This window comes from Trifolium pratense, linkage group LG1, assembly GCF_020283565.1.
Source record: "Trifolium pratense cultivar HEN17-A07 linkage group LG1, ARS_RC_1.1, whole genome shotgun sequence".
Lineage (NCBI taxonomy): Eukaryota > Viridiplantae > Streptophyta > Magnoliopsida > Fabales > Fabaceae > Trifolium > Trifolium pratense.
The window spans coordinates 49,842,480-49,866,571 of NC_060059.1; the positions used below are offsets into that span (position 1 = coordinate 49,842,480).

At 33.0% G+C, this 24,092-nt stretch overlaps 2 protein-coding genes across 6 annotated transcripts; both read left to right on the forward strand.

Moving 5' to 3' along the window:
* Window positions 1-239: 239 nt before the first annotated feature.
* Window positions 240-5,402, forward strand: LOC123924828 (nucleosome assembly protein 1;2-like). Of its 4 annotated transcripts, none has more exons than XM_045977820.1 (10): window positions 240-385; window positions 582-623; window positions 1,337-1,405; window positions 1,614-1,719; window positions 1,806-1,861; window positions 1,974-2,123; window positions 2,217-2,334; window positions 2,425-2,468; window positions 2,629-2,757; window positions 5,185-5,402. In XM_045977820.1, exons 1-7 carry the CDS (start codon window positions 284-286, stop codon window positions 2,259-2,261), a joined length of 570 nt encoding a protein of 189 aa, XP_045833776.1. In that variant the 5' UTR covers window positions 240-283; the 3' UTR covers window positions 2,262-2,334; window positions 2,425-2,468; window positions 2,629-2,757; window positions 5,185-5,402. The 4 variants fall into 4 exon arrangements, with proteins under 4 accessions (XP_045833776.1, XP_045833768.1, XP_045833766.1 ...); XM_045977812.1 differs by having other exon boundaries at window positions 5,231-5,401; XM_045977810.1 differs by lacking the exon at window positions 5,185-5,402 and having other exon boundaries at window positions 2,629-2,971.
* A 12,028-nt stretch (window positions 5,403-17,430) lies between these two features.
* LOC123924815 (protein RGF1 INDUCIBLE TRANSCRIPTION FACTOR 1-like) lies at window positions 17,431-19,611 on the forward strand. 2 transcript variants are annotated; one of them, XM_045977800.1, is made up of 4 exons: window positions 17,431-17,503; window positions 17,817-17,996; window positions 18,133-18,348; window positions 18,847-19,578. In XM_045977800.1, exons 2-4 carry the CDS (start codon window positions 17,823-17,825, stop codon window positions 19,048-19,050), a joined length of 594 nt encoding a protein of 197 aa, XP_045833756.1. In that variant the 5' UTR covers window positions 17,431-17,503; window positions 17,817-17,822; the 3' UTR covers window positions 19,051-19,578. The 2 variants fall into 2 exon arrangements, with proteins under 2 accessions (XP_045833756.1, XP_045833748.1); XM_045977792.1 differs by lacking the exon at window positions 17,431-17,503 and adding an exon at window positions 17,596-17,737 and having other exon boundaries at window positions 18,847-19,611.
* Window positions 19,612-24,092: the final 4,481 nt, after the last annotated feature.

Here is a 24,092-nt window from a genome sequence, read left to right on the forward strand (position 1 = left end):
TTTTTTTAAAAATAACTTGCTCAAATTAGATTTACATGTATATATTTTGATTATCAATTTATATGTTTTATAAATATGTAGCGGTGTCGGTGTCCTATATTTTTTACATTAGCGGTGTCGTGATGTCCGTGTCCGTGTCGTGTCGCGGTGTCTGTATCGGAGTCCGTGCTTCATAGTCTGCCGCGCATTTCAAATATTGATAGGGCTTTTAAAATCAATCAAAAACCCTCTTCTCTCTCTCTCTATATATCTCTCCTAGGTTTTCTTCTCCTTGCCTTTCTCAATGACTAACAAGAAGAAAGGTTCCAACGTGGCAGATCTCATTAGTTCTATTATGCGTCTTTTCAATGAAGAGGATCGAGCAGACTCAGTTAACTATCCCATGGTTTGCATGTTTCTTCATCAGTTACTCTTTTACTTCTAGTGTAGGCTCTTTTTTTTTTATCTGTTTTTTTTTTTTGTAAAGTTTCGTGTTTTAATCAAAACCCTAATTTTGTACGTCATTTTTTAAGGTTTTTGTTTTGATGATTTGTTGAGTTATTATTTATTAATTTTTGTTTTTCGATTGAATTTGTTCTAAGATTTTATCCATGGAGAAGATTAAGCATCTCAAAGAGATTCAGGTATATTCCCTAAATTTTTATAGTTTTGATTCTAGATTTTAATTGTTTAATCTGTCCCCCTATGTTTATGATTTATTGATAGTGCTGCTTTATCACTGGAATCTGTCATATAGATATGGGAGATTTGTTGTTATAAAGTTCTTCTCATGCATTGTGGGTTTATTGTAGTCAATCTTTTATTATATTTGCAAGGTTGATTTCATGACTCGAACGCCGCTAGTCACACAACATCGGCCTCCAATCATTATCCTGAGGCTCTCCTTTCCTTAGCGAAATCATTATGTTGAATAAAATGAATAGCATTCATTTACAAATTAGAAGTAATTAACATTCGGCGGGGTGAACTGATTTCTGAACTTTTGTATTTTTTTTATCTTAACTTTTATGCACATGGAAATCTATTTGGACTGAGGCAAGACTATTCCATTATTTCATTTTATTAATCTATTATTTTATAAATTTTGAAAATTTGATCCTGACTATGTATCTTCTGTGGCTAAAACAGTTTTTATTCTGAGTTGCAAATTTAAGTTTGTTCTGTGAATAAACCTTTTCTCCCTTGTATAATGTTGAATGAATCTGTCAATTGCTCTAATAGTTTGTACTTAATCTTCCCTTGATATTAATCTGTTTTTGCTTTTCTTATTAGCTACCCAGCAAAGATGAGGTTTTCAGATGATGTCAGCTTCTGAAATTGTTTTATGACTGTACAGGAAAAGCACGATGATTTACTGAAAATTATAGCAGCTTGTAAAAAGTCGATTCAATCATATTACACAATGGTATCCCAAGGATTCTTTTATTGATTGTACAGAGAAAATTGCATATCAGACATGATGCTATTTAATGAGACAGACATTACTGGTTCCGCTGTCAAATTTAATCATGTTTAACTTTTGTATTATTAAGTTTGAAGTTATCGAATCTAATCTATATGGAAACTTTATATGTAATATTTTAATCACTGAAATCATATATGAATGGTTGCAGCGCTATAAAATTGTGAATGGTGTTGCTGAAGCGGAAGGGGTAACAAGTGAGACTACAACTGAGGCTGAAGTGGAGGTAACCAATGAAACTAAAGCTGAGGCTGAAGGTAGTAACTAGGAGTCTACACCTTACAAATTTATTGTTTCAGTTCTTTGTCTTCACTCTTCAGCAATTTTCTTGTGACTTATGCAGAGAATGGAGTGCCATCATTTTGGCTCAATGCCATGAAAATCGTCTTAGCTGAAGAGGTAATTTGAAAAAGGGTTCAATTGCTAACTTTGTACCATTAAATGCTTGAGATATTTTTAGCCATAAAATTACTTTTGTAATGGTGTTTTCACGATGTTCTCTACAAACCAGATTATGGAGTCTGATGAAGATGTTCTAAAGTATCTCGAAGATATTGAGTGTACCACCATCGAGGACCCGAAAGGATTGGTGCTTAAGTTCTCTTTGAAATCCAATCCAAATTTTTACGACCCGTACTTGGAACAGACATTTCATATTTGGGTAAGCTGCTCTTTTTTACCTGATGCTATTGTCCTATTAATTTGTTTGGCTTGATCATGAATAAGGTTTAATTGCTGCATTTTGGTTTTAAAGGACCGGAATTTCCTGGAAACCAGAATACCGGTGGACACTGAATGAAGAGAAAAGCTTCTTCAACTTTTTCGAAGATATAAATAACAGATTTGGAGAAGAAGAGACTAATGAATATATGGTATGGCAGGCTATCTATATAAACTCAAGGCTCAATATAAATATGAAACTTTATACTATTGCTTCAACAATTTAATTTATTTTGTAACAGGTTTCGGAACATTATCCTGAGATCACACACTACTATTATATTGCGTAAGCTTAATTGCATTTTAATTGTTTGTCTCAGCTGTGTCCAACATGTATCATGCTCATATGCTGTTATAGTATAACTGTTGACTCATGATGCTTTTTTTTTTTTTTTTGAATTTGTAATCTTGAATGCTTATGTATATTTTCTAATGTATCTTTATAGTCAAAATATAAGAGAGATGATCCCCCATCCGGTGTCATGGTTTACTATGGAGGAGGAGGAGACTGATGAAGAGACTGAGACAAAGTCTGACGAGGAGGATGAAGAAGAGGAAGCAACTGAGACATAAAGGTATAATCTCTCAATTGGTTTAACTTTTGTGTCTAAATGAAATCATATTAGTCATATTCTTTCTTTTTGGATTTATTTGCCTGACGCAACATTGATGACATGAGAAGTGTTACCAACACTCTTTGAACCCTTCTCCATCATATCATAAATGGTGGAACACATCAATTTCAATTAATAATTCAGTGATAATTAAAGAGTTTGTTAAAGAGAGTGTTGGCACTGTTGGGGTTGATTGCAATGTAAGTCCCACATTGCTAATGAAGAAAAAAAAAAGGTCAAAGAAATTATATTGAAGAAGTCCCACATCGCTTAGAATGGTGAAGCAATGAGGGAATCAAGGTTATATAATGGACCTAAGTTCTTTGTTTATAATTGCACCAGTCAGTAGCACTTTAAGCTTATATCTGACTTTTTTGTTTTTCTCTTGTACTCTTGTATTAGAGGGTTGAGAGATGTAGTTAGGTATTTGCTTTGGAGAGTGTGGGTGTATTGGGGGCCAAGGGAAGGTTGAGGGTAGTCTATGTGTTGTAACAATTTTCACATAGTGTTTATTCTCTGGTTGTCGGTTTTGACAACGACCGTGGTTTTTTCTCCGATTTGGAGTTTCCACGTTATATTCTTGTGTTGTTGATTGCGTTCTTTTATTTTCTCTATGCCGGTTTTTCCCAACAACTGGTATCAGAGCTCTTGGTTTGATTCAGGAGGAGGGAGTTCCGTTGTGAAGTTTAGGCTAGAGAAAATTGATGGAAGAATCTATGTGGTGATGCAATCTGGGTTACATAAGGTCAGCCTGGAGAGGCGGTGATAATAATACTCAACATAAGTCTGGAGAGGCGGTGCTAAGAATACTCGGGTTACGTCTGAAACAACAACTTATTATGAGGATGCGGAGGTGAGGTGCTAGTGGAAGTTGGGAATCAATGGAGTGTTGAGTCATGGACTTTGGAAGCTCCTATCACATGTGTTTGAAGAAGAAATACTTTTGAATCCATAGAGCTAGTTGAAGGTGGAGTTGTTCATCTTGGAGACGGGAAAACTTGTAAGGTTCAAGGTATGAGTGAGTTTGTTTTAATACGATGTGAGGTATTTTCTTTAACTTTGATGCATAGATAGTTCTACTATTATTGGTTATGCATCTGTTACTAGTGGTGATTCTCATGTTTTGGTTAAGTTGTGGATCTTCGGGTGGGTACTTGTTAGTGACATGAGTTTAGTTGGACTAGTGAAACAAGGTTTACTAGGTGATGTAACTAAACTGGAATTGTTGGAGCCTAACAATGGCCTGAAGATGGTTTCAAAACAGTTTGAAGTTGTTCAAGTGGCACATGGGCATCGTTTGACATGGATGCAAGGTGTGTGATGATAGCGTGCGGGCATTGGTTGGCATTGATGCAATGTACGCGGTTATCTCGATGGCTGATGAACTTCCAGAGAAAGCCAACATGGAAGTTGCACCATAAATTGTCAGCGAGGTTTCGAGATGAAATTCTTGGGATGACTTGGTTCCAAGTGAAGAAAAATCTTGGGATGGTTTAGTTCCAAGTGAATGAAATTCTTGGGATGGTTTAGTTCCAAGTGGAGTGTACTTTTTTATGGTGGAGTATGATAATTTAATTTGTCGGTATAGACAATGAGAATTATGATTGTCGGTGAAGACAATGATTGTCGGTATAGACAATGGAAGCATAAGATAATGATTGTCGGTATAGACAATGAAGATTGAAGACCATTACAATCAAGGTGGAGATTGTTGGGGTTGATTGCAATGTAAGTCCCACATTGCTAATGAAGAAAAAAAAAAGGTCAAAGAAATTATATTGAAGAAGTCCCACATCGCTTAGAATGGTGAAGCAATGAGGGAATCAAGGTTATATAATGGACCTAAGTTCTTTGTTTATAATTGCACCAGTCAGTAGCACTTTAAGCTTATATCTGACTTTTTTGTTTTTCTCTTGTACTCTTGTATTAGAGGGTTGAGAGATGTAGTTAGGTATTTGCTTTGGAGAGTGTGGGTGTATTGGGGGCCAAGGGAAGGTTGAGGGTAGTCTATGTGTTGTAACAATTTTCACATAGTGTTTATTCTTTAGTTGTCGGTTTTGACAACGACCGTGGTTTTTTCTCCGATTTGGAGTTTCCACGTTATATTCTTGTGTTGTTGATTGCGTTCTTTTATTTTCTCTATGCCGGTTTTTCCCAACAGGCACCACTTCTATAGTGATAAAGTGTTGCAAAATTTGAACAATGTTGTCTTGGTGTTATAGTAGTATAGTGCATGTAGCAGAATTCAAATAAATTTATAGTATTTTGTATTTTGAAGTGCTGAATTGTCGGTTTGTTTATTTTTATTTTGTTTGAAGTTTGTACTCAAATTAACTCGTTTGTTTTTTACTTGTCCCATGTTAACTTGCTTTGGAAACGTTGCTGCAGATCTGTTTTAACTTTTAACCTTGTGATCTTATTTAAATCATATCAGGGTGCCAGTAAATTTCTTGACCGACTTATTGGGGAGATCTACATAAAAACTATCTTTAGTTACCTTAGTTTATTTATACTAAGTTATAGTTTGATAAGTTAATTCAAACTTATAACTTATTATTTTTATTCCAATTTTATATCTATTATCTTACTTGAAAAAATTAAATATTAATTAAACATATTTTTATATCATTTCATATTTATATCCTAGTTCAATTGCTAATTTTACCCAATATTACAAGTTTAATTAGTTACCCGCTATTTTTTAACAGACAAAATCAAAGTTAAATATTATAAAACTAAACTGTATAACTTAAAATAATTACTTATACCGAGTGACTTGAAATCATTAATAATAGATTATGAAATAATATTTGCACGAATACATGAGCTAACATGTGTACCGAGTGATTTACGATTTTCAATAATAAACTTCAAACTAATAGTTGTTCAAAAAAACACTTTAAACTAATATTTATATTAACATGTGTACGAATATGTATAGCGAATGACGTAAAATTATTAATAATATATTTGAACTAATACGGGGAAACAGTCATTTTAGTCCTTCAATGTGCAACCTGCTGTCATTTTGGTCCATGACTGAAGAAAAAATACAAAATAGTCTCCAATGCAATCCCATTTAATTCCTTGTCGTTAAAATTGGCCGTTAACTTTAAAAAAAGTTGATGTAACATTTTTTTTGGAGACGCGTGGCGTGCTGGGTAGACATTAATGGCGTGATGACATGTCCAGGGACCAAAATGAAATTTTCTTTTTTTCCATTTCTTCATCTTCTTCCTCTCATTCTTCGTCTTTTTTCATTTTACCAAATCTTTTCTTCCATCTTTTCCCCCACTCTTTCCATCTCTTCCTCCTACACAACCACTGACGTAGGAGGATTTCTTCTGTATATTATTATTTTAGTTAGACTTAGTTTTATTATATTTTAGGTTGATTCCTTATTTTTATATTTCACCTAGGTTAGTTATTTTTTTATATTTTAGGTAGATTTGTTAATTTTATTTTTCACTCCTATTTAAACTAAATTATTGTAGCCTTGAAGGCAACCTTTTGATTCAATAAAAATTCAGAGATTTTTCTCAAATTTGGTGGATTCCAAATTACTCTTTCGGTGGACTCCGAAACCCTATTTTGACAAGTTTGTCTTTGCGGCTTGTCTTTATCCATTAGGTTTAGCGTTTTGCTAACCTAGCACTTCCGTTCTGCGTCAGTTGGTATCAGAGCAGGTTTCTCCTGTTCTTTTCTAACGTGATCAGATGGGAGATCAACCGGTGACGAAAGCAGAGTTTTACGGTGCCATGACGGCTTTAACCGCGGCCATCACAGCTCTGACAACACAGGTGACAACGTTATCCAACAACAATCGAAACTACAACGACAATAGAAACAGTAACAACAATAGAAACGGCGACAACAACCCATCTATTCATGACTCGAGTTCTGAGGATGAGGAAGTTGTGTCCGAAGAGGGAGGTAAAGAGAATCCAACTAGGATAAAAAAAATTGTCTTGTGCAAGTCTGACGATCCACAGCTTGATGTCGACCTACCTGTGGCGGCTCCGTTTAGGCCAGATGTATTTGTGCGAAATCCGGCAACAACCTCACCGCCGCTAAAACCTCCGGACACTAGGATGCGGGCGGCGACTTCCATCTCAGCAAAACCTCCGCATCACAGCCGTCACATTGAACTCAAGGATTTGCTTATAGACCGGGTTCAATTCGGATTTTACCTGAAATCTTATGGTTTAGGCACTAGCTCAAACATGTTAACTGAGTTGGGTCAAATACCCTTTTGTGATAAATTTCGAATTCTGTGTTCTATCTTTGAGCAATGGAACCCCGGTGGTTATTTGGATGTGTTGACACGAGACAGGTCCTCTCACTTAATTCAATGGGATCCAGGAGGGTGGTCTCTTGTTCATTGGAGGAGTCAACCTGCAAAGGAAGCTCTTTATCAAGACGAGAACTCGGGGTCGAGTTCTTTTGAGGTAGAGGAGACTGATGTAGGAGGATTTCTTCTGTATATTATTATTTTAGTTAGATTTAGTTTTATTATATTTTAGGTTGATTCCTTATTTTTATATTTCACCTAGGTTAGTTATTTTTTTATATTTTAGGTAGATTTGTTAATTTTATTTTTCACTCCTATTTAAACTAAATTATTGTAGCCTTGAAGGCAACCTTTTGATTCAATAAAAATTCAGAGATTTTTCTCAAATTTGGTGGATTCCAAATTACTCTTTCGGTGGACTCCGAAACCCTATTTTGACAAGTTTGTCTTTGCGGCTTGTCTTTATCCATTAGGTTTAGCGTTTTGCTAACCTAGCGCTTTCGTACTGCGTCAACCACAATCTTCATCACCATAAATCCAACCAAAACCATAACAACCACTACAACAAATATCGGATTTAGTAATATTTAAACAAAGATTAAAATGACTAACGGATTGCAGAGTTGAAGAATATTTTGTATTTTTTCTTTAGTCAGGGACCAGAATGACAGCGAGTTGCACACCGAGTGACTAAAATGACAACGAGTTCCCCAATTAATACTCTGCCTAAAAAAATTATTTTTTTAAGGGTTGTGGTGGGTTGTGGCCCACCTCAACCCACTCTTGGTGTACGGGGTGGGTAGGAGGAAAACATGCATGTGTGAACTTGAGTGGAGTTTCACCACTTGTGGGATTGATGACCGAGGGTTTCAAGAATAAAAAGAACACTGAGATTTTCAAGAATAAAAAGTTGCAGATGAAAAATTAGCGTTGGGTTTAGATGAAAAATTGTCTACTAGAAAAGTTGCAAATGAAAAATTGTGTTCGAATTGTTGGGTTTTAACGTTGAACCGTGTATACACTATGTAATGAGGCCAAATACCACCAAAATTCTAGAGAATGATGACTCAGCAAAATCACAGAGGGGCCCACAGAATGTGCAGGAAGGAAATTCTGTTAGTGGCAGCAGGGGAATGATTGGACCACGTAGGAGCATGAGAATGCGCAAAACGCACAACAAGTGGAAGGAGTTTGTTTAGCTATTGACAGCTATATAGAGGGAGTTGGTAGGATAGTATCTTTATGTGTAATTTGAATGAATTGTTATCCTCTCTCCCTTAAACTCTCCTTCTTATACACATCCTTGATTGTGTGATCATCATCTTCAACCACTACTTTTTGGTTAGAGATTTTGGATCTACAATCCTCAGTTTTCTTATTATCTTAGTTGTAATCGTGATTTTGTGATCGTTATCTTCTTCCTAGCATCTTATGTTGAAGATTCCGGATCTATCATCACTTGATTATTAATAAAACAGTGCGATTATCCTTCTTTATTTGAGCTCAAGTCTAGTTGTTATTGTTATTCAAGTTTATTCATTTCATTGGTGCTTTCATCTGCATCATGGCTAGCAAAAATGATAACGAGATACAGATCTTTCAAGCTGAAATACTGGAACGTATGGAGAGATTGGAAGCTAGCTCTGCTGCAAGGATTGATAAACTCTATGAATCTGTGGACCTTCTCATAAGTCAATCATCTCCGAAACAACCATATGGTGCAGGAACTAGTAACAAACCCCCGTTTCAGGTGAGAAATGTTAAGCTTGAGTTTCCTCGTTTCGATGGCAAGAATGTTCATGAATGGATCTTCCGTGCTGAACAATTTTTTGAATATTATGATACACCAGATTTAGATCGATTGACTATTGCCTCTGTTCATCTGGACAAAGATGTGGTACCATGGTACCAGATGGTACAACGCACGCATCCTTTCCAATCTTGGATTGAATTTACGCGTGCTCTTGAGTTAGATTTTGGTCCATCTGTCTATGAATGTCCTCGAGCTACTCTTTTTAAGTTGAATCAGAGTGGTACTGTGGCTGAATATTACTTGAAATTCACTACATTAGCAAATCGTGTCTATGGCTTGAGTAGTGATGCCTTAATTGATTGTTTTATTAGTGGCTTGAACAATGATATTCGTCGTGATGTCATGATTCACACACCGCCATCATTGGTTAGAGCTTTTTCCCTAGCTAAAGTGTATGAAGAGAAGTATACTTCAAACACAAACCAGAAAAAGTTCAATACAACCAACTATGCCACCAACAAACCCTTCAATAAACCAGAAATTTTAACTAGAGATTCAGCTCCTATCCTCAACACACCCCCTACGAGGCCTATGAGTCAATTTCAAAAGAATCCCAACATTAGAAGAATATCTCCAGCTGAAAGACAGATGAGAAGTGAGAAAGGTCTATGTTACTGGTGTGATGAAAAATTTTCCTTCACACACAAGTGTCCAAATAGACAATTAATGTTGATTCAATGTGATGATAGTGATGCAGATCAGATGTTTGAACCAATGACTCAGCCAGAGGAATCAACCATAAATAGTTCCATCACAAATCAAACAGAACACCATCTTTCACTAAATGCTATGAAAGGGACTAGTAACATGGGTGTGCTCAGATTTACAGGTTCCATTGAACAAATTAAGGTACAAGTTCTAATTGATGGAGGAAGTTCTGACAATTTTTTGCAACCACGAATTGCAAAATTCTTGAAGTTGCCAATTGAATCAGGACCACAGTTCAATGTGTTAGTAGGAAATGGTGAAACAATGACTGCTGAAGGCATAATTCAAAAGTTACCATTAGAAATACAGGGTCATAAGCTAGATGTGCCTGTGTTTCTACTGCCAATAGCTGGAGCTGATGTGATATTGGGTGCATCTTGGTTAGCAACATTGGGTCCTCATGTTGCAGATTATGCATCACTGACCTTGAAATTCTTTTGGAAAGACAAATTTATAACACTTTCTGGTGAAGCTGTTCCTAGACCTATCCCTGCTCAATTCCATCATTTCAAAAGGTTAGCAACAACTGATTCCATATCTGAATGTTTCACAGTACAATGGCTTAAATCTGCTGATACAGAAGATATATTCAAAGACTTGCCAACCAATATAGACCCTGAAATTGCTATACTCCTGCATACATACAAAAACTTGTTCCAAACACCATCTGCACTACCACCAAACAGAACACATAATCACACCATTCCTTTGATTGATGGTTCAAATCCAGTTAAGGTTAAGCCTTATAGATATCCACACAGTCAAAAAGCACAGATTGAGCATATGATACAGGAGATGTTACAGCAGGGCATCATTCAACCCAGTACAAGTCCATTTTCATCTCCAATCATTTTAGTTAAAAAGAAAGATGGCACTTGGAGATTTTGTACAGATTACAGGGCCTTAAATGCCATAACAGTGAAAGATTGCTTTCCAATACCAACAGTAGATGAATTGTTGGATGAATTGTGTGGTGCTAAATATTTTTCCAAGCTGGATTTAAGATCAGGGTACCATCAGATACTGCTTCAACCTGAAGATAGATACAAAACAGCCTTTAGAACACATCAAGGACACTATGAATGGCTGGTAATGCCTTTTGGTCTCACTAATGCACCAGCAACATTTCAGAGCTTAATGAATCATATTTTTCAACATGCCTTGAGAAAATATGTATTGGTTTTTTTTGATGATATATTAGTTTACAGTAGCAATTGGCATGAACACATACAACATTTGGAGATGGTGCTAAAAGTCTTGCAAGATAACACATTGTATGTGAAGCTATCCAAATGCAGCTTTGGAGTGATGGAAATTGAATATTTGGGACATATAGTCACAGGGCAAGGTGTGTCAATGGACAAAGAGAAAGTTCAAGCTGTGTTGAACTGGCCTATTCCAAAGAATGTGAAGCAGCTGAGAGGATTTTTGGGTCTCACAGGCTATTACAGAAGATTCATCCAATCTTATGCTAAAATAGCCTCACCTTTAACTGACTTGTTAAAGAAAGAAGAATTCAGGTGGAATGAACAAGCAGAACAAGCCTTTCAAAAACTCAAGGTAGCTATGACATCTGCACCAGTCCTTGCTTTACCAAATTTTAAACTTCCTTTTATTCTAGAAACAGATGCATCAGGGGTAGGCATTGGTGCTGTATTACAACAACAGGGACACCCTATTGCTTATTTCTCAAAGAAACTAGTCCCTAGAAATCAAAAGAAGTCTGCTTACTTTAGAGAAATGCTTGCAATTGCTGAATCAATAGCAAAATTCAGACATTATTTGATGGGGCATAAATTTATTATCAGAACTGATCAAAAAAGTTTGAGAAGCTTGATGGAACAATCCCTACAAACACCTGAACAACAAGAATGGCTTCACAGGTTTCTAGGATATGATTTCACAATTGAGTATAAACCAGGCAAAGAGAATATAGCAGCTGATGCTCTATCTAGAGTGATGACATTATCATGGTCAGAGCCAAAATATCATTTCATTGAACAGTTGAAAGTAGCATTGCAGAGTGATCATGACATGTCAAATATCATAAGGAAATGCAAGTCAGGCAAAGCTCCAATACAATACTCTATTAGAGATGGATTATTGTACTGGAAATAGAGGTTAATGATTCCTAAAGATAGTGACTTGTTGAACAAGATATTGTTTGAATTCCACACATCACCAATTGGAGGACATGCTGGTATAACAAGAACTATAGCAAGGATCAAATCTCAATTCTACTGGCAGGATATGAAGCAAGATATCACTGAGTATGTGCAGAAATGTGTTGTTTGTCAACAAGCCAAAACAACTAACACCTCTCCTGCTAGTTTGTTACAGCCACTGCCAATACCTGCACAAGTTTGGGAAGATATTGCAATGGATTTTATCACAGGCCTTCCTCCTTCTTCTGGATACACTACCATCATGGTGATAGTGGATAGATTGACTAAGTATGCACATTTCATTCCAATGAAATCTGACTACTCTAGTAAATCAGTAGCTGAGGCATTTATGCACAACATTGTGAAGTTACATGGCATGCCTAAATCCATTGTATCTGACAGAGACAAGGTCTTCACTAGTTCATTTTGGCAGCAATTATTCAAATTACAGGGCACTAGTTTGGCTATGTCATCTGCATACCATCCACAATCTGATGGACAAACAGAAGTACTTAACAAGGTTTTGGAATTATTTCTCAGATGTTTTACATTCAATAATCCTAAATCTTGGTCTAAAGTAATTTCATGGGCAGAATACTGGTATAACACAGTTTTTCAGACCAGTATAGGCATGACTCCATTCAAAGCACTATATGGAAGAGACCCACCATATCTGACTAAATATGAAGCTCAAGAGATAGATCCACCAACACTTCAAGAGGAGCTCAAGGAAAGAGATAAGTTGTTACAACAGTTGAAAAGTAATTTGGAAAAGGCTCAGCAATATATGAAACATCAAGCTGACAAACACAGAAAAGATGTCAAATTTCAAGTTGGTGAAATGGTATTGGTTAGATTGCAACCTTACAGACAACAATCTGTGGCTTTAAGGAAGAATCAAAAATTGGGAATGAGGTATTTTGGTCCCTTTGAAATTTTAGCTTGTGTTGGTAATGTAGCATACAAATTGAAATTGCCTGACAATGCCAAGATACATCCAGTGTTTCATGTATCCCAACTCAAACCCTTTAAGGGTAATGTTACTGAACACTATTTACCATTACCTTTAACCATGAATGATACTGGCCCAATTATACAACCAGTTGCAGTCTTACAAGCTAGAACTATAAGGAAGGGGACACAAAAAGTCCATCAAATATTAGTTCAATGGGAGCAGAATTCAAAAGATGCAGCTACCTGGGTAGACTTGCATGACTTGCAGTTCAAGTTTCCTACTCTCAACCTTGAGGACAAGGTTGTTTTTAATGGGGAGGGTATTGTAATGAGGCCAAATACCACCAAAATTCTAGAGAATGATGACTCAGCAAAATCACAGAGGGGCCCACAGAATGTGCAGGAAGGAAATTCTGTTAGTGGCAGCAGGGGAATGATTGGACCACGTAGGAGCATGAGAATGCGCAAAACGCACAACAAGTGGAAGGAGTTTGTTTAGCTATTGACAGCTATATAGAGGGAGTTGGTAGGATAGTATCTTTATGTGTAATTTGAATGAATTGTTATCCTCTCTCCCTTAAACTCTCCTTCTTATACACATCCTTGATTGTGTGATCATCATCTTCAACCACTACTTTTTGGTTAGAGATTTTGGATCTACAATCCTCAGTTTTCTTATTATCTTAGTTGTAATCGTGATTTTGTGATCGTTATCTTCTTCCTAGCATCTTATGTTGAAGATTCCGGATCTATCATCACTTGATTATTAATAAAACAGTGCTATTATCCTTCTTTATTTGAGCTCAAGTCTAGTTGTTATTGTTATTCAAGTTTATTCATTTCACACTAAATTCAATCATAATGTTTCCATTTAATCCTCCCATCTCTCACAATAAAATACTCTTCTCAGTTGATATATTTCCTATGCGGTTTGATTCAATTTTATAAAATCAATACAAAATCTGATATGATCTAACGATTTTATAACAAAATACATAATTTTTTTTATGCATTTTTCAATTTTTTTGAATTGTTTGAATTTGAGCATTCCTAATTTTCTCTTAAAAAGTGAACTTTCAAATTTAAACCCAAATAATCTTTTTTTCTGTTATTAAAAATTCAAATAATCTTCTAAGAAAGCAATGGAATATCATTTGATTATTTAAAAAGTATATATTACTTAATGTTTTCTTTTTCAGTTTTTATTTTTTATGTGAGTGCTATATAATTGTGTCCAGATTTTATGTCCATGTAAGATTTTCTCTTGCTAAAATGTGCCACAGGCTGACCTAGCCCTAAATTGGTGACCACCACATAATGATTTTAAATTTTTACCGGATATTTCACTCGTGCGATGCATGGGTATTACACTGGTTGTGAATTTTGTTGTAGAACCATATTTTTTATTTGATTGAATAATACATATATAAACTTATATAATATATTCGATATATTGTTGTGAATAAATAATATCAAAAGGGAAACCAATTATGAGTATACAAACAATTAAGAGAAAAGTTAATAGAGGAAATGATATGGAGAAAAATCAACAGCTTAAATTCACATTATACTTTTCAAAGAGTAGTATCAACAATAATGAGATGATGTTCTTTATGCGATTCAGCACCGGTTCCCAAAAACTCAGACGCCTCGAATCACCCCCAATCTGAAGACCCAAATAAAGGAAATGGATCTTTATCACTTTATAACACAGAGCAGACGCAGCTTTGCCTAACTAGGAATCAGGAATATTAATGGTTTATGGGTTTTTTATTGAATATCGTTAATCTTGATGGGTCTCGATAACATATCAAATGATTTTCAATTTTTTTTATAGATTATCTATATAATATAAATTTTCAATCTAACGATAATTTTTTTTAAAATTCATATCGTTATAATTATTCATGACTTGTGCACCATGTACCACTTGAATCACTCTTTCTTGTTAGACATGACTGATGACAGTCAATTATATGACGTTTTTAGTACTATTTAAGAGTAGTTTTTAGTAGTATTAGTAGCAATTGAAAACCAAAAGCAAGCAAATACGTAGAGAAATTAAGTTACTTGACCAAGAAGCAAGAAAAGTGGAAAAAATATCAAAAAAGGAAGAAAAGCGCGTATTCATCGTACCCACGATGAAGTCTATCGTAGCACGATGAAGGCGGTCAATAAATTGAGAAAATCTGGAGTAAATCTTTCATCGTACCACGATATGACGCATCGTGGCCACGATGAGGCGAATTTGAATGCCTTCATGGCCACTATGCATACGATGGAGCGTAGAAAAGCCCAAATCCAACTGAAAAACTATAAATAGAGTCCTCCTCTTTCACAATTATTCATTCAGAAATATTGAGGCTATTCAATATTCAAGCAAGAGTTAGGAGAAATCTAAGGAGGAGACAAGGGGGGCCAGGGTTCTCCTGAGGCATAGGTGTAATCTTTATGCTTTCTTTTCCTTATTGTTTTGTTATGGTATTTAGTAGCTAAATCCCTCTAGGTTAGGTCAAGTAGATGAACTCCCCTAGGACTCTTTTAGACATGTAATTTGGTTCGAACAAGACTATTTACAATTGTTATTCATTTATTATTTGTTATTATCTCTATTTATTTATACACTTTCCTATATGAATGCACACATATTTTGATAGTATCTACAGTCGAAGTGGATCCCGTGACACATCTGAGACTCCGAATCAAAGAGATAATTTAACCAACCAACATGAGACCATTAAATTCAATATATGAGGTTAGGTTTGTGATTGAGACTTGCACTTAGTTAAATTCTGCATGTTTAGGGTTAATCAAACAAGGTAGGAGAGAACACGGGACAACTTGTTAAACATTGAACTTGTTAAGGGTAAGAGCGCCTTTTTAAAGGCTAAATTCGTTAAAGGTGCGGATACTATAAAAACAAGGAGGAAACCTACCAGCGGTTGACTAAATCTTATTCAAATTGCAATAGAGATAAAGAATATGGTAACACTGAACTTGTCTTAATAAACATTAATCACCAGATATTAATTCAATAGTGAGCAAATATAGCGTCAGTTACCAAGCCGGAAAGGGGAGGGATTCGAAAAGTACTTAACTATTGTTCTCATCTAAACTAAAACCTTTACTTTCAATCACTTTTTACTTTAATTGCTATTTACTTTCAACTGTTCAAAACCCTTTCAAACAAACAAAGCGAATGCAAAGTCTTTTACTTTAATTTACTTTTATTGCATAAATTTCTAACCGAAACTAGTAGCTTTGGCACAATCCCTGTGGAGACGATTTACTTATCACTTTATTACTTGGTAGCGATTTTGTGCACTTGCAGAAAACCTCCATCAATGACCAGATATTATATGTCTATTATTATTCCATATAGAAAAATGTCGACAGTATGCTTTACCGTACAATTTTCCACCATTTAAAATGATCCCCATTCCTGTTTTCAATATTCTCCGCTTTGGAAAGTATTCTTTTTCCGTCCTCATTCCCATCGATCTCCATAGTTCCCGCGAGGATTGATCAATAGTAAAAAAAATATCAAATTTATATTATTTTCAATCAAACTATTTGTCAAAAACAACTTAATCATAAAACAAATAAAAAGTTATGACATTACTGTGAGTCTTGTGACTGTAATAAACATCACATAAAAATAAATTTATGTAAACATTGTGTGAAAATATAAATAAATATAACATATACAGTACTCAAATATACACATAAAAATTATTTTAATAAATTATTTGGGGACAGAGACTCAATGGAGCGGGGGATAAAATCTCATCCTATCTCCAAATATCTTTCGGGGGACTTTTTCTATCATTCCAATCCTGCGGAAAAAGTTTCTCCATCTTCGAATCTTCAAACTGGACAATTTCCATAGGAATCCACATCGCTAGCCTATATACTGTTAAAAATAATAGTTGCTAGCCTAGGCGATACCATAGCATTGAATTTGGGGACCACTTACCCACGATAGACCGTGTAGATGATGCCACGTGGAGAGTGAGTTCATTGATCGTGGATGAATTTAGGAGATACGACTATATAGAAGTAGAGGTGGGAATAGGCTAGGCCGAGCTAGGCTTTGCCAAGCCTGAGCCTGGCCTGTCAAAAAATCGAAGGTCTGAGCCTGGCCTGTGGCCTATCATAGGCTTAAATTCTAGGCCTGAGCCTGGCCTTTTGAAAGTCTGATGTGGCCTGTTAGCCTGTTTAAAAGCCTATTTCATATGAACATATTTAAATAAATAATTATATTTATTTTGAAATATACTTATGAACTAATAAAATAATGTTCCATTTGATATTTTAGAGAATTTGACTATATATGTCATCATATTTCAATTCTAGTTTATAATAATACATTTATATATGTTAAAAACTAATGTAGATTAATAAACTTAAATTACTTAAAAAGTTAATAGATTTATAATTTAATCAAAGTATAAATTTTAATATATAAATAATAATCGTAATAAAAATATTATTCATGTTAACTTAAATAGGCCGGCCTAGTAGGCCTCAAAGGCTTTTTTAATGGCCTGCGGCCTGGCCTTTTTAGCTAAATAGACTTATAAAAAAGCATTGGCCTGCTCTATTTAAAGAAATAGGCTGGCCTGGCCTGAGCCTATGTAGGCTAGGCCTTAAGGCCATGTAGGCCGGCCTGGCCTGTTCCCACCTCTATATAGAAGAAGGTGTGATGCTGATGCATAGCCGACCCAACATTGTGCCATTGCCAACGTATAGACGCAAACAAACATCCAAAGTAGCGTAAGCATCAAACACTTTTCATCCAACGCTCCTTATTCCTCTATACAAACCACAACTTTTAATCTCCACCCTCCAATTAATACCACCCCTAATTTTATATTCATCATTTGTCTTCTTAGTCTTAGCTTCTTGTGTCTTGTTGAATTCTTAGTTCAATACCAATTCCATTTTTCATTCAACCATTGATGTGTTCTACATTATTACATTATATATCATTCATCACTTTAGACAATGGTATATATTATATGATCTAACTTATGATTTAAATTTATAAATGTTGATGATATGATTGATTTTTTATTTTTTTGAGCAGGATACAATGTTGGTTCCTCCATGGCTCAAACCACTTCTTAACACATCATTTTTCAATGTGTGTCGGATTCACGGTGACGCCGCAAGAAGTGAATGTAACATGTTTTGTCTAGATTGCAATGTTGATGCCTTTTGCTTCTATTGTCGTTCTTCAAGACACAAGGATCATCAAGTCATTCAGGTAAAATTAAGAGTGTGCTATATTAATTAATTAATTTCTTATGCACATTTTATATAATGGTGTTGATTGATCAATTTAAGTTTTAATGTTGCATGATCTTCTTTATCCTAAAGTATGATATTCATGATTTAATTAGATAAGACGATCTTCGTATCACGATGTAGTGAGGGTGGGTGAAATTCAGAAAATGTTGGACATTAGTGGAGTTCAAACATATGTGATTAATAGTGCTAGAGTTTTGTTTCTGAATGAAAGGCCTCAACAAAAAATTGGAAAAGCAGTTTCTTACATTTGTGAGATTTGTGGAAGAAGCCTTTTAGATCATGTTCGGTTCTGTTCTTTGGGATGTAAGGTAAGATTTTATTAAATCATTATTATTATGAATATTATTTTTTAGATTTTTTTTCTTTCACAAACACATTTTTCATATTTCATATATCACAAAAATGTGCATATAATTCACACAAAAGACAACCTTATCCCTAAGTATACTCCTTCTGTAACAAAATATAAATATAAATATAAAAAATAAAATGTATCTGATCTAAAATTTGAACTGTATGCAGATATATTTTTATTTTTACTTATATTTTGTTACCGAAAATATATAATAACACCCACCACCTACATTATTTGGAAAGCTCATCAACACCATAATAAAATTCCCTCCATTGACATTTCAACACATTTATAAAATAACCATAGTATAATAGCTAGCAAGTAAATATGGGTATGTTTTTATGAAGATTATTATTAAATAATGGATAGGAACATAATGTATATAAAATAATTATTATTGGACTAATTATTTGATACGAATTAATTGTTGTGCTGGCAATGACTGAATTAGCTTGTAGGAATAAAGATAAATGGGAATGCAAGCTTTGTTATAGATGCTAATAACAAGGAAGTATCAACAATGGAAGAAGGGATGTCAAGACAACAAGAAGAAGAGTTGCGTGAAGGCTCACAACAAGGCATGGATCCAACCACCCCTCCTTCAAACTCAAGGAGAAGAAAAGGGATTCCTCATAGGGCCCCTTTTGGATCCTAATCATTTTACTTTAATTTCTTTTTGCACCATCAAAATTGGATCGGCTCACTTGCATCCGAGGAATCCACACATCCGTGCAGTCAGACATGACTTGCTGTTTGATTAAAATCAGACAGTCTCATTTCAATTTAAATATTTTGATTTGTCATCGATGTTATAAATGCGTGAGCGCGGTCCTTGATTCCAGGGTGTATCTACATTCCTCAAAATTGGTACATAAAATTCAAACCGGTCACAAATTCTTAGTTTACTTATGAAACAAGTAATTAAACCCCCTTTGGGGGAATCTTGTTAGTATAATCAATTTATTTTTGGTGGAGAGGGTTCCAGTTGTCTATTGTACATGTTGAGGGAAAGTTAAAAGAAAGAAAAGGGGTATATAGGAAAGTTCCTTCTTTTGGGGTATGGGTCCGAAAACAACAAATTGGGCCTTGTGAAGAACCAATAATGCATCTTTGTTTAATGTTTGATAGTTGCAGTGCAGGTGTATAATACTGTAATCTATTACTAATATAGTAAAATTGATTATCACCAAAGTTACTAATTTATCTTTATTGTTTTTAATCACATTGCAAGTTTTATATCATTCATTATAATTTTACTAAAAAAAAAATATATATATATAAGATAAATACAAAAAAAATACCAAAAAATATAGAAAAAAAAAATATGAATCTATGCATAAAAATATGAACAAAAAAAAAACAATAAAAAGATTATAGAGACCATTATTTGTCTCTGAAACATAAAAAATAGGATAAATAAGTTTTACAAAAAATAACACAATAGTTTCACTTATATTTAAAAATATTTTATAACAAATTTAAATATTTTATTCTAAATAAATTTTCTACATTAATATAATGATAAACTTAAATATCAAATTAAAGTCAATGACCCGTGCGAATGCAAATGTCTTTAAATTAGGTAAGTAATAAAAAAAGCAATACTTGGTGAACTCCGTTTCATAGTTTTTCAATGGCACACCATCCACATGGGCTGTTTACATAAGGTAATTACACTTTTTAAAGTTCTTCATGTCATATGTACCCAAAAAAAGAGTTATATCATCGTATAAATATGCTTAAAAAAAATGTCATCATATAATTATTAGAATAATGCTTAATGTAACGAAGCTCCCATTCACGAAATATGCGATAGGTGACGTGTTCCTTCAAATGACTTAATTTTTGTGGGCCCAAAAATCAATCTGCTTTGTTTCCTAGCGCTATATGTACTTTCTGTAGCGGTGAAGTGTTTTTTTTTTTTTGTTGAAACAAGCGGTGAAGTGTTGTGTTTCTTCTTTCTTTCCATTAACCCCTCTATCACCCTCTTGCTTTCCTATCCTTATTCTTTCCTCACTATCTCTCTCCCTTGAGATTTGGGTTCTTCATTATTTTTAGTAGGGAGTATTTTCTTGTGCTTCTAAGCCTTGTAACGCCAAGGCAACGACAACATAAAATTGGCAAAATATTTTCATATCTTTAACTACTACTACTCACAAGATTAGCCGCATGGAAACCTTATGTTAAGGAAAAAAGAAGCTTGTACTTACTAGCACTAAATTGAAACCTTGTACTTGTTGGAAAGTAAGCATAAAGAAGAAATTAGAGATTAGTCATATCAGACAAAAATGGTGACAACAAACAAGTTTTTTACGGTGTTGGTAGTGGTTATCTAAAACAAATTGTGGGACTGTACCAGAAGAGACGGGTTACACGACATAGTGGAGTTCCTATTTTGCAAAGAGTTTTAGCACTGCATCAAAATATCATTATTTTAAAATAAAATAAAATAAAATAAATCAAAAAAGTGAAGAAAGTGAGCGTTCGTTGAATTCGTGGATCAACCGTTCGTAATATATAGCACCGCTGTAATTATTATCAATAATAAATCTATTAATAAAATCATATACATCGTATTATAAGTGCAGGAGTCCGGATTCGAACCCGGAACACTCCACGTATTCACCTTTAAAATGTATTTTCTAACTACTAGGCTACTTGACAAAAAAAAAAATCATATACATATGAATTTCCTATTTTACCCACTATTGACACCTCACTACTACTAATGTTAGTCTACACAAGCTCACAAAATAAACATCAGTAGCCTTTTTATAGAACCGAAAAAGAAATTTGAGATATCTATATCAATAAAAATTTATTTAACGTATATATTAATATAGTCATAAATTTGTTTAAATTATTAATTAAAAAATTGTTTAAATTAACAATTCCTTAAAAAAAAGTAGTACAATATGATTTAATACAAATAAACACAAGACTAATGACTATGATAGTTATTTATGTATAAAATTAACACGATATATATATATATATATATATATATATATTTTATTATTGATAATTATAAATAATTATTTTAATAATACTCATGGATATAATAGATATTTGAGGTTTATAAACAAAATTCAAAATTATTTCTCCTTGCTCTACAATTAGCCACTTGTCATTTGGCTTCTTCCGCGTACTTCCACTTTTTTTCATTTTTTGTTATGGTTATATGATACTAGGGATAAACCCGTGCGATTAAAATACATAATTAAAATATTTTTATAAATTAAAAATAATAATTGTGTTAAGTATAATCACACATTCGATTAAAATATATTGTTAAATACTTTTTACGATATGATTATATTCAATATTATTTATGTGTAAAAATAAAAAAAGTTGTTCGGACTTAAAATATTTTTTATTGAAATGATGTATCATATTTTGTTTTAATTGTGTCATCGTATAAAATCTTAGTTTTCATTATATGAGTTACAATTTTAGTCACAAATCATTTTGCTTTTTTATTTTTAATGTATCCTTTATTTATTTATTTATTTTCAATAAGAGTTGGAGGTCATACATACTTATACTTGGTGAAAATATTGCTCATGAGTAATGTTGAACTAAGAAGTGGTGGTTTTGACATTTTTTATCACGTGATCTCGTGTTCTGAAAATTACCTATCAAATAGCAACGTTACTGCTTACTCCCTTCTATATAATTTAATATGCCAAATAACTTATCTACTTACCTCCCTCTCATTCTCTTGAAGTTTCTTATCAATTATTCACTTGGTGAAATTTTATCCCGATTTTATTAGTCTCGATTTTCAGGAAAATATATCAACCCAAAATTTAATTACGGGCTCGATTAAAATACACACTTAAAATATTTTAATAAATGAAAAATAATAATTATGATAAGTATCATTATATATAATTAAATGATTGATAATATTTTAAAATATACTGAAATAGATAGGTTTAATATTAATTTATATTAAAAATAAGAGGGTTATTTAGAAATATGAAATTTTGTATTGGTTTATATAATTGATTTTTTATTTTTATATATATTTTTGCTCAAAAATATATTTTAAAGACAATTAATATAGTTTTTAATGATCTCTTATAATATTCCGTCAAAAAAAAATGATCTCTTATATTATTTATAAGTGTGAAAAGATGTATTATATTGTATCTTAATTGTGTAATTTTAATTTAATTTTTTTATGGGTCTCATTAGTGCACTCGCAAGTTGTTTTGTTTTTATATTTTGGTATATTTTTTATTCTTTTCAATAAGAATTATAGCAGCAGGCATCCTTGCTAAAAGTATTGTTTATGAGAAAGAAAAAACCAAACTCAACTTATAGAATGTGATATATATATATATATATATATATATATATATATAGTAGTTTTGTCTTTTTCATCTTTTGCTTATATTCCATGAAATTATGTATAAAATAGCAAAACGACTTATTATCTTCCATTCAATTTATGTTTTCTTATATTTTATGAAAATAAAATTCTTGTGCTGATATATTGACTTCTTTTAAAATTTTACGTCAAACTTTCACTTGGTGGAGTTTATTTTAACTACCAAAGAAATTGCAGATGAATGCATGCAGGTTTGATTACAACATACTTAAAATATATTATTACAAATGAAAAATAATAATTACGATAAGTATAATGACATATATATTTAAATTATAGTAACATGATTTAGTTGTATTCTGTTATATTAAAAATAAGAAAGTTGTTTAGGAAAATGAGATTTTATATTGTAGATTAAGGACACAATGAATATAATTTTTAGCGAGTCTCCTATAATATCTCATAAGTTTGAAGAGATGTATCATATTTTATTCTAATAGTGTAATCTTATAAAATAAAATTAAAAATTTAAGTGTGTTCGTATAAAATAATAAATAAAAGGAAAAACTAATATATCTCATAAGTTTGAAGAGATGCATCATATTTTCTTTTTATGGATCGTTGTGGACCAGTCGTAAGTTGCTTTACTTTTTTACTACGGTGTATTTCTTATTATTTTCAAAAAGAGTTAGAGGTGGTTTGCTAACAATATCTTCCATCCAATTTATGTTTTCTTATATTTTATGAAAATAAAATTCTTGTGCTGATATATTGAGTTCTTTTAAAATTTTATGTCAAACTTTCACTTGGTGGAGTTTATTTTAACTACCAAAGAAATTGCAAATGAATGCATGCATGTTTGATTAGAACATACTTAAAATATATTATTACAAATGAAAAATAATAATTATGATAAGTATAATGACATATATATTTAAATTATAGTAACATGATTTAGTTGTAATTATGTTATATTAAAAATAAGAAAGTTGTTTAGGAAAATGAGATTTTATATTGTAGATTAAGGACACAATGAATATAATTTTTAGCGAGTCTCTTATAATATCTCATAAGTTTGAAGAGATGTATCATATTTTATTCTAATAGTGTAATCGTATAAAATAAAATTAAAAATTTAAGTGTGTTCGTATAAAATAATAAATAAAAGGAAAAACTAATATATCTCATAAGTTTGAAGAGATGCATCATAATTTCCTTTTATGGAGCAGTCGTAAGTTGCTTTGCTTTTTTACTATGGTATATTTCTTATTATTTTCAAAAAGAGTTAGAGGCGGTTTGCTAACAATATTGCTCGTGAGAAAGATTGAAATAAGTTTCAATTATAGAATATAATGTGATTC